This window comes from Hypanus sabinus, unplaced genomic scaffold (genome assembly GCF_030144855.1).
Source record: "Hypanus sabinus isolate sHypSab1 unplaced genomic scaffold, sHypSab1.hap1 scaffold_1569, whole genome shotgun sequence".
In the NCBI taxonomy this organism is placed as follows: domain Eukaryota; kingdom Metazoa; phylum Chordata; class Chondrichthyes; order Myliobatiformes; family Dasyatidae; genus Hypanus; species Hypanus sabinus.
The window spans coordinates 70191-81550 of NW_026779647.1; the positions used below are offsets into that span (position 1 = coordinate 70191).

Consider the following 11360-nt stretch of genomic DNA (forward strand, 5'->3'; position numbering starts at 1 on the left):
TTTGAACAATTAGTCGATAAGTACTCTCTATCATATTCACACTTTTTAGAATATCTTCAAGTTAGACATTTTTACAAAAATATTTAAGTAATTTTCCTTACATATTAGAGCCTGACTTGTTAGATAATATTATGAATATGAATTTGGATATGAATATTTTTACGTTTTAATGATATAGGAGGTATGTCTAAATTAATTTAATGGGATACATTCAAAGCATTTTTACGTGCTCAGATTATTTCTTATCAACTAAACTTAGAAAACAAACTAAAGCAGAAGTAAATATAATTTCAAAACAAATTAAAGATTTAAATAATATCTATGCGACTTCCCCTAATATTGACTTATTTTTAAAAAAAGGTGGAACTTCAATCACAACATAACCTGTTATTAATTCATACAATTGAAGTTTAAAGAGCCAATTTTGTATGTTTGGAGATAAAAATAATAAACTACTTGCATCTCATTTAAAATCAAGGCGCATTTAGGCAATTTTGAAAATTCGTAGAAAGGATGGTAACCTGGCTCGGGATTATGAAGAAATTAATATTTTTCAAATTTTTTATACTGAACTTTATAAATCTCAACGTCCTGTAGACACTTCTGAAATTAATGCTTTTTTTACGAAAGATTGCTTTTCCCTAAATTTCCGCTAAGGATCAAAAAACTCTTGATGCCCAAATTACTGAATCCGAAATTCATAAAGCTATTTTTTCGATGCAATCTGGTAACGCTCCGGGACTTGGTGCTTATCCTGTAGGATTTTATTAAAAAATTGGAAAATAGCTTCCTCCATATATGTTGAAAATGTTTAAAGAATCTTTTGTGAAGTGATTTACCCTCTAATTTTTATGAAACTTCTATTTCTTTAATTATCAAAAAGGAAAACGATCCTACTGATTGTGCCTCATACAGACCTATTTCATTATTGATTGTTGATGCTAAGATTCTCTCAAAGATAATGGCCAATCGGTTGGAGAGTGTAGGGGTAAAATCATTTTTAAAGATCAAGCAGGCTTTATAAAGTGTCGTTATTCTTTCTCAAATGTTCGGAGATTATTTAACATTATATATTCGCCTTCTTCTAAAACCCCAAATTGCGTTATATCTTTGAATGCTGAAAATGCATTTGATCGAGTCGAATGGAAATATTTGAATGTTTTAGAAAAATTTGGTTTAGGTATTACTTTTAACAATTGGATTAAAATAATATATAAAGCTCCTATTGCTATTGTTGTCACTAATAACTGTAAGTCTCCTTTTTTTCAGCTATCACGGGGTACAAGACAAGGTTGTCCATTAAGTCCATTGATATTTAACTTAGTATTAGAACCCTTTGCTATTGGTCTTCGTGAAGCCGAAAATACTCATGGGATTTTTGTGAATGAGACCATGCACAAAATCTGTCTTTACGCTGATGATTTATTGATATATATATATATCGAAACCTGAAAAATCTATTCCTGCTTTGCTAAAATTATTTGTCAAATTTGGAGACTTTTCAGGATATAAAATAAATTTTAGTAAAAGTGAATTATTTCTTTAAAATGAATCTGTATATATGATAATATTCCTTTTAAAGTTACGGATTGTTTCAGATACTTAGGTGTTATAATTACAAAAAAATATAAGGATATTTATAAAGCCAATTTTCCTCCTGTAGTGGACTTTATAAAGTACGCATTTAGTAGATGGAGCCCAGTTACATTTTCACCTATTGGTCGTATTCATGTAGTTAAAATGATGATTTTACCGAAATTATATTTATTTCAGAATATTCCTGTTTTTTGACTAAGAAGTTTTTTGATTGGATTGATTTTATTATTCTATCTTTTATTTGGGATAATAAAAGACGAAGAATTGGTAAATGCCATTTGCAAAAGTTGAAAAAGGACGGAGGTCTCGCTTTGCCTAATCTAAGGATGTATTATTGGGCTGTTAATTTGCGGTATATGTCCTTTTGGTTATATGGGGGTTATAGGAATGATCGACCAATTTGGGTAGACCTGGAACTGAGTGCTGTGAAATAGTTTCATTTAACTTCGTTATTAGGAGTTGCTCTACCTAAACAATTAGCTAAAGTTGCCAATTTAAACGTATATCCTGTGGTTAAGCACTCTCTACGGATTTGGATCCAGTTCCACAATTTTTAAGATTAAAAATTTTAAACTTCGTAGTGTAATTTATCGTAATTACTTTTTAAAACATTCTTGGAGTGGTCCAATTTTTTTACTTTGGAAAAATAAAAGTATTAATTCTTTTTTTGGATTTGTTTAAATAAGGCAGATTGATGTCTTTTGAACAATTAGTCGATAATTATTCTCTCTCATATTCACACTTCATAGAATATCTTCATTGTAAACATTTTTACAAACATATTTAAGTAATTTTACTTAGATATTGGAGGCTGACTTGTTAGATACTATTATGAAATGAACCCCTTGATGAAAGGTTCTATTAGAAGAATTTATTATTTATTATTACAATGGGATAAGCGTCCTTAAGATTAAACTGGATAGCGAGAAATAACTCAATTTGACTGTTATATGGGAGGATTGGACACAGATTCTGAAGCTGGTTATCTCTTCGATCTGTGCTAGTCATTCACTGATTCAATTTAAAATTGTACATCGTTACCATTTGACGAAGGAGAGACTTTCTAAATTATTTCCCAATGTTGATAAGTATTGTGATAGGTGTAAATCTGAGATAGCTACACTGACAGATATGTTCTGGTCAGGGTCTATATTAAAACAGTGTTGCAAGTCAGTTTTATCGACAATTTCTAAAACACATAATCAATTTACAGCCTAATAAATTGACTGTGCGTTTTGGAATAATTCCTCAAAATATCCATGGTATTTCTGTGTCTGAACAACATGTTATTGCGATTGTTACATTGATAGCTAGGAGGGCCATCTTGTTGAAATGGAAGGATATTTCAGCTCCTACTTTGTCACAATGGTTTTTCTCAAGTGATGCTGTGTCTTAGCTTGGAGAAAATTAGAAGTCCAACCTTTGAACCTTTATTTGATTTTGAGAAGAGATGGATAGGATGAGACCAGTCGAGAATAATACTATTGGAACAATGTATACTAGACAATGTCTGTTCGGGAGGGTCTAAACTAATCCGGCGGTGGACTGGAACTGGAGTGATCGTGCTGAGGATGAGGGAGTTGGTTCAGAAACAGTGCCAGTGTGTAGTCAGACTCTGAGTGAAGAGAAGCTCATAATAGAACAAAAATGCAGTCAACAGGATACTGCAATGTTAAATGTGACAAAATTGAACACGGTGAACGCAGGACGAAAGGTGTTATACTTCAAAGCGCGCAGTATATGGAATAAGGTTGATGAAATTGTAACAAGTTACAAACTGGCGTGTAAGAAGTTGTGGGTATCACTGAATTGTGGCGGAAAGTAGATTTTAGCTGGGAACTTAACGTCCAAGGATTCACGTTGTATTTTAAGGATAAACAGATAGGCGGATCAGTTGTTGTATATCTGTTGGTAAAAAAAAATGCAATCATATTATCAGAAATAGGTGACATAGTGTCGAAAGTTATTGAATCGTTGTAGGTGGAGTAACAGACTGCAACGGTAAAAAAGACCCTGATGGGAGTAATATACAGACCTCCAAACAATAATAAAGATCTAGTTTGCAAATTCCAATGGGAGATAGAAATTACATGCTAAGCAGACAATGTTTCAATAATACGGGGAATTTAAATATACACGTAGACTGGGAAGACCAGGTTGCTGCGAGATCCCAAGGAAAACCTCCGAGATGGCTTTTGGAACAGCTCTGGTTGAGCCCACTGCGGGATCAGCTGTTCTCGATTCGGTGTTGTGCAATGAACGGAAGTTGTTTGTGGAACTTAAGGTAAAGGAACCCTTCGGGATAAGTGATGATAACATGATAGAATTCACCCCGCAGTTTTGTCTTATGATTTCATACCCCGATCATTTTCAATAGCATTTCAATTTTCTATTTTAAGTCAGCACATTAAAGGTGTTTTCTAATGTTGATTTATGGAAGTTGTGTGTGTGTGTGTGTGGAATAGTTAAAAGTTGTTGTCGCTTCTCTATCCGGACGGGCTTCATGTATCGGCCCTGTCTGTAATAATGGACCGGTTTTAATGTAATTGTACGACTCCGACTCTCAGACTGGATCAGGATTCCACTGATACAAATGTAAACACCTTTTATGAGTTGGCATTTTAAAGCGAGAACTTGGTGAATGACGCTTGCCACCTGATTTCACCTGTATCAGTAATCAAACTGAGCTAATCTGCTGCAGGATCCTGTGCTGCGGTCGATAGTTTCTGCTTTCTCGTGACATTGTCGGCTTGAATTTGTTGTTCTTTTGTATTTTATATTGGTTCAGAGTTCACCACCTTGTGTTGCCCCGTTCCTGGGAAAAGGACTCCAACTCTGAGCCAAACCTTCGACGTTTCCTTATCGACATCGACTCTGTTCAGATCGTGGGGATGTCTTCCACAGAGGGTCATGTTCTTCCATTGGTTAACTCTTTCTTCCAAAGTGATAATTTTGTCATTTTTTTCTATATTGTACTTTTAAGTTTAATGGTGCGGTGTCCATATCAGAATTCCACATGCTCGCGTTGATCGCTAAATCCTCTCTTCCTTGATGAAACGTCATCTCTCGAAGTTTCAGCTGACTAGTGCGTGAACTTATTACGTCTGTTATTCCTCTTCCGTCTCTATACGAGGTAACTGCGCTCAAGTGTATGTAGTGTTTTCTAAAAATTTTATCTCAATTGTTATTTTTCTTTATCAGTTTTCCAGATCTGTTTCGAAAAACAAACATAATGTATTTGCAGCAAACCTGTGTGTTGCCTTTGTTATATTTTCACTATTGAGCTCTTTCTGGCGCATTTTCTTAAGCCCTGAAATGATTTATTTCCATTTGTCACACTATGATCCAATTCGTTTGCATTTTGATATCCCAGGTATTTATCTGTTTCATTTCCATCCATCAGGTGTATCGGACATTGCTGCTCTACTCGCTCTATTGTGTTCTATTGTGCTCTACTCGCTTCATTGTGTTTAATGTTCTGCGGTTATCCAGTCCAAATGACATGTGTCTCCAGTGTGGGGCAGAATTAAATAGTTTTTGGTAGTCAACATAACAACATTAAAGCTTTCACATTCATTTGGGCTTGATTTAGAATTTCAGAATCTATTATCAGTTATCTTTACATATTTTCACACCCTCACGGCATACTTTCTGCTCTTCTGTAAGTATATTGTGATTATCTCAGTGAGTATCGAGGAGCTGTGGGATGCATGATGTTACAATTTTATATCCTGCTTTTAAACGGGTAAATGTTTATCAATGATATTACTGCTGCTGCACGTTTTCTTTTCCTTTTGCTCTCAGCTCCGGCTGCTAAAGACAGACAGACAAACTTTATTGATCCCGAGGGAAATTGTGTTTCGTTACAGTCACACCAACCAAGAGTAGTGTAGAAATATAGCAATATAAAACCATAATTAAATAATAATAAGTAAATTATTCCAAGTGGAAATAAGTCCAGGACCAGCCTATTGGCTCAGGGTATCTGACATTCCGAGGGAGGAGTTGTAAGGTTTGATGGCCACAGGCAGGAATGACTTCCTGTGACGCTCAGTGTTGCATCTCGGTGGAATGAGTCTCTGGCTGAATGTACTCCTGTGCCCAACCAGTACATGATGGAGTGGATGGGAAACATTGTCCAAGATGGCATGCAACTCAGACAGCATCCTCTTTTCAGACACCAACCTCAGAGAGTCCACTTCAACCCCCACAACATCACTGGTCTTACGAATGAGTTTGTTGATTCTGTTAGTGCCTGCTACCCTCAGCCTGCTGCCCCAGCACACAACAGCAAACATGACAGCACTGGTCACCACATCAGACACTCCCTCCCTTCCCATTACATCCCCTCCCTTCCCATCCCATGTTCCCCTCCCTCCACGTCCCATCACTTTCCCTCCCTCCCTGTCCCATCATTCCCATTCTCTTCCTGTCGTTTCACTCCTCCTTACACCAGCTTTACCTTCTCCATGTCGTCCTCCAGTTTGTGACAGAAACTTTCGCCCCTCCCTTTTCCGTCCCCTATTGAGTCAGTGACTTCGCCACGCTCACCGTCTCATCAGTCCACTCCTCGTCCCGTCACTCCTCTTCCTCCCAAACCCCTCACTCTCCTCACCAAAACTCACATGTATATGTGTATGTGTGAATATCTGAGATATATACATGTTTATTCAATGACAAAATCATTAGAATTAAAACATATATACAATACCCAAGACGATAGAAAACACAAATTAAAATACTGTTATTACAATCAATAATACACGCGATCCCGGGATTGCATCCATGTTCCTTCGCCATAGATTCTGAGTGTGACAGTGGCCATTGTAAGTCAGTGTCTCACTCCATCCCTGGCGGCCACATCAACCAAGCATTCGCCCATTTTAAATCAGCGCGACCCTCGTGCTCACTTCTACCAAAGCCGCCACTCCCTCCCCAGCGGCCATTTCAAGTGAAGCGTCGGCCATTTGAGGTCAACGTGTCCTTCACTCCTTCTCTGCCGCTCACTTTAACCAAGGCGTCGCTTCCTCCTTGGTTCCGTTTCAACCTTCCGGAACGGGGTCTCTGCCTTTGTCTCAACAGAATAAACGATGGTGACAGCCGTTTTCAATCGGAGTGTCAGCCCCTGCCTTCCTGGCGCTCATGTTAAACAAGGTATCACAAACCCTAAACTGCCCCGTCAGACAGTTTAAGCGAAGCGGCGGCTATTTTATGTCAGTTCGTCATTCTGTCCCATTAGATCATTTTACATCGACCCATTACCCCTTCTCTCTTCCCAATGCGCCACTCTCTCCATTTCGGCCATTTTACCCGGTGCGTCTCTCCCTCCTGTTGGTCATTTGAAGTCTGTCCATCACTCTCTCCCCGTCGGCCATTGTAACCAAGGACTCAGGGACTACTTCAGGTCGGGCCGCCACTCCCTCTAATTTGTCAACTCCTGGTGTCCATTTTCTCTCAGAGTATCCCTCCCTCCCTGCTGATTATTTTCAATGTGCGAGTCACCCCCTCCCTGGTGACAGCGTTATGTCCGCGCGTCACTCTCTCCCTAGTTATGATTTATAGTCTGGCTTTAATCCAGAATCCTATTTTTAATTATCAAAAGTAACTCCCTCCCTGTTGATAATTTTCACTCAGCGTGTCATCCCCACCCTGTCGGTCATTTTACATCTGCCTGGCACTCCCACCGTCTTGTCAGTGTGTCACTCCTTCTCTGCCGGCCCTGAGAAACAAGGTGACCATGGCCATCTTAATTCCGCCCATCGCTCCATGGGCCCATTGTCACTCAGCCCATCACTTCCCCCCCCAGACCACTTTCAGTCAACCTTTCACTCCCTCCCCAGTGACCATTCTAAATCCTTCTGTCGTTCCCTCCCTATTCACCATTTTCAATCAGGAAACCCTCGCAGGACAGACACTCTCGACCACCCTCCACTCGATTGCGCGGACTGTGTATCACAAATAATAAATATATCACCAACAACAGAGACCGATCCGACATCCTTATCTCGGATCCTGTGCGACATCACTCCGAGTGTCGTGGAGAGAGGAGGATACAGACACCAGGAAACGTGTGGTAATATTCCCGGTGACGATACAGAGACCCAACACCGTGCGCGGTAATACTCTTGGTGTAGAGACTGAGATCGGGAACCGTCTCTGGCAAAATTCCCAGTTTGGGGTTTGGAGACCGGGAACCGTACCCTGTGTAATTTCCTGTGTGCTCTGTGAACACGGGGAACCGGGCGCAATGAATCTCCCGGTGTGGGGAAACGGAAACCATAAAACTCTCTCACACGCACCCCACCCCCACCCCCGCCATTTTCAGGAAGGCATGCCGAAGTTCCTTCAGTCTGATCATATCCACCGTCTCTGCCAGAATTTAGAACATCGTCATTTGTACAAAGTCGTCAATATCCTCATGACCCTCGACTTTCCTTGTAACTAATGAACCATCGGCGTTTTCGTGAAATTCCCTAAACGCAGCCCTGAGTTCTGTCAAACACGGAATTTGGGCGTCGCGGCCAATTACCAGGTTCACAGACCCGTTGGAAATGAACTGGAAGGTGGGAGTGAAAGGGAAGAGCTGGGTCCCATTTGGAGTGAACGGGAAGGGGTGGCATCCAGTTGGAACCTTCGGACGGTAGGAGTGAATGGGAAACAGTGCAGACGGTGGGGGTAAATGAGAAGGGGTCATCCGGTTGGCAGGCAAACGGTGGGAGTTAATGGGAAAGGGCGGAGCCCACTGGGAGGCAAACGGTGGGAGTGAATGGAAGGGGTGGGATCCGTTGGGCGTTTGGACGATGCAAGCGACTGGGTAGGGGTACGTCCCGTTAGGAATGCGGATGGGTGGAGCGAATGGGAAAGATTGGCATTTGATTGGGATCGCAGTCCATGTGAGTGGACAGGAAGGGACAGGGTCCTGTGAGGAGTGCGGACCGTGGGAGAGGACGGGAAGGGGTGGAGTCACGTTTTGCAAAATTATCCTCAACTTCAATTTCATCCTGGGTGACTTCATGACCCGAGAGGTCAAATGTGATTGTTAACCGCTATGGTTATGATTCCCATTTGTACTCCCCTGCCCGTTTGTGCACCCTCCCACCCTCTCCTAGTCTGTGAACACTGCATTACTCCTCGTCTCTGTGCCCACTTCTACATATATTCATCGTGTGTGTGAGTGTGTGTGGTTCCCTGTGCTGCAGTTCCAAGGTGAACACAGTGAGAGTCTCCTTTGTAATCTGATTCAACTCGAGAACTCAGTTGATATATCTCACACTTTTTTTCGTGTCTGACTCCAGGAGTTTGTGATGGGACAGTGCGGAGGGATCTTCACTTTGTGTCTGACCTCGTGAGTGTGTAATAGGATGATGCAGAGGGAACTACACTCTGTGCCTGACCCCAGGAGTGTGTCATTGGATGGTGAGGAGGGAGAAAACCTCTGTGTCTGACGCCAATATTCCATCCCACATCCCTCTCATACTCAGGACCTCAGTGGACTCAAGTTGATTTTATCTGTCTGCGGGGGGCAGGCGGGGGTCAGTTAACCAGGAAGGGGGCTGGGTAGAGATGAGTTCCAGGGCAACCAGACTCTGCTAGTCTGACCTCCCTCAGCCTGGTGCTGAGACGCTACTGTGTCAGCATGAGCTCCGACCCACTGTTGCGGTGCACAGGGTGCGGGGGGCAGCAGAAATAAAACTCGAGTCCGGCACCAGGACAGGAAGTTACAGCGGTTTATTGGTTTGATCATGACAAATGTAAATTAAACGATGTGTGAGCTGCTGACGTGCGGGTATAAATAAGCTGCTCCTGACTCACTCACAGTCACACAATTAACCGACCAGTGGCAACGAGTGACAGTTTGAATAATCAGTCCCATTTCTCACCGTCACTCTGCATCGGGGAACCGATGTTTATAAAATCACACTTCAGGACAGTGACCGAGATCGCTACAGATCCAGGGTCACTCCTGAGGGATTTGTCAATTTAACATCATTATATCGGCCAGGCTGCAGAATGCACTGTCTTCAGCAAAGGGAGCAAAAGGTTTCTCTCCTGGGATAATCCCACCCCGGGACACTGGTGTCCCAGACTGAGCCCCTGCCCCTGGGCCCTTCCTGTCTGTGTAATTCCCCGGGGTCTCACGAGAGGGAGTCACAAACCTGCATATCCAGCGGAAGCTGTGCTGCAGGACAACAGGCGGAAATACGTCACTGCGGGACCGCATCCGATGTAACCGAGCGCAAGACTGGAGCTGGTTCCGTTAAAACCGTTGGGAATTACCCCGGCGCGCAGTCATTAAAGGTAATGGCAGGAGTTAAAGGGGAGGGCGGGTGTTAAATTGGAGGGGGGAGTTAGAGGGCAGGGAATCGGCCAAAGTGTACCTAAGCCCCGGGTGGTGATGTTCACACTTCCAGCTGTTCACAGATACACTCTCAGTCTGGGTCTGACTCTCCGCAGAGATCCCGCTTCCTTCCTCCCGGTCTCACTGAACCGATTCCACCACAGCCTGAAACAGATGGGAGAATAAAGATGAAATAAACAGATTACACAACAGTGACAGTAACAGGGGACCGGGGTTAATGTTTCAACAACACTCACAGACAAATATCACCTGAAAACCCGAGGATCTGCTAATATTTTATCACATTGAACATTGACTCAAACACTCACACAATCTGCTCCAGATTCGGGAGGGTCAGTATGAGGCGGCGGAGAGCGGGGACAGATCGGTCTGTCAGCAAGTTGAATCCCAAGTCCAGCTCCTTCAGTGATGGGTTTGTACTGAGAGCGGAGGCGAGATCTTCAGCACCAGAATCTGTGAGATCGACAAACTCCAGCCTGGAGATGAGAGAGAGTGTGGGTGAAGGATACAGAGAGACAGGAGACGGTACAAATCCCCAGTGTTTATCAGTAACACATTTACTGATCACATTAATGTTCAGTGTCAGACACCCAGTGACTGTAAACACAATCTCCCACAGCCTGGTACTTACCACAGTTTCTGTATTTTACACTCCGGGTTCGTCAGAGCCACAGACACCAGTTTCACTCCTGAATCTCCCAGTTGATTACCACCCAGGTTCAGCTCCATCAGTGATGTGTTTGTACTGAGAGCGGAGGCGAAATCCTCGGCACCAGAGTCCATGAGACCAACATCCCTCAGCCTGGAGATGGGAGAGAGTGAGGATGAAGGACACAGAGAGACAGGAGACGGTACAAATCCCCAGTGTTTATCAGTAACACAATTACTGATCACATTAATGTTCAGTGTCAGACACCCAGTGACTGTAAACACAATCTCCCACAGTCTGGTACTTACCACAGTTTCTGTATTTTACACTCCGGGTTCCTCAGAGCCGCAGACACCAGTTTCACTCCTGAATCTCCCAGTTTATTACCACCTAGTCTAAACACAAACAGACAGATTGATGAACAAAGTGATTCAAACCGTGGGTCTGAGGGAATTTCTCTCACTCTGATATTTCAGGAAACATTAAACCCTTCAGTAAATCACTGATTGAAGTTCCCATCACTGTCAATATCCCTCACTGTCCAGCTACAGGTGATTCACCGGATGTCAGTAATATTGTCTGTCGGTGTGACACTGTAAATTCCAGATATTCTGTCCCATTCCCCGATGGAGAGAAAAGTGTTCCTGACAGAAATGCAGAAATGTCAATGGGACACAATGAAATAGAGCCAACCGAGCTAAAGGGATGGGGAAGAGAGATACCACAGGACGTCAGATGGACGAGTGAACCAAAAGC

At 42.5% G+C, this 11360-nt stretch overlaps 1 protein-coding gene across 1 annotated transcript; it reads right to left on the minus strand.

Annotated features, from left to right (window-relative positions):
* Nucleotides 1-6246: 6246 nt before the first annotated feature.
* LOC132387152 (ribonuclease inhibitor-like) lies at nucleotides 6247-11106 on the minus strand. The gene is made up of 4 exons (XM_059959505.1): nucleotides 10913-11106; nucleotides 10587-10757; nucleotides 10264-10431; nucleotides 6247-10099 (listed from the first exon to the last, which is right to left on the minus strand). Exons 2-4 carry the CDS (start codon nucleotides 10736-10738, stop codon nucleotides 10012-10014), a joined length of 408 nt encoding a protein of 135 aa, XP_059815488.1. The 5' UTR covers nucleotides 10739-10757; nucleotides 10913-11106; the 3' UTR covers nucleotides 6247-10011.
* Between the last annotated feature and the right edge of the window lie 254 nt (nucleotides 11107-11360).

Excerpts from the sequence above, each read along its gene's own strand:
- LOC132387152 (XM_059959505.1), bottom strand. The coding sequence starts at position 10,738 with ATGGACTCTGGTGCCGAGGATTTCGCCTCCGCTCTCAGTACAAACACA. Across the intron at positions 10,432-10,586 it reads TGTAAAATACAGAAACTGTG|GCTGGAGTTTGTCGATCTCA; the intron begins GTAAGTACCAGG and ends TCTCATCTCCAG. Across the intron at positions 10,100-10,263 it reads CCGAATCTGGAGCAGATTGT|GCTGTGGTGGAATCGGTTCA; the intron begins GTGAGTGTTTGA and ends CATCTGTTTCAG.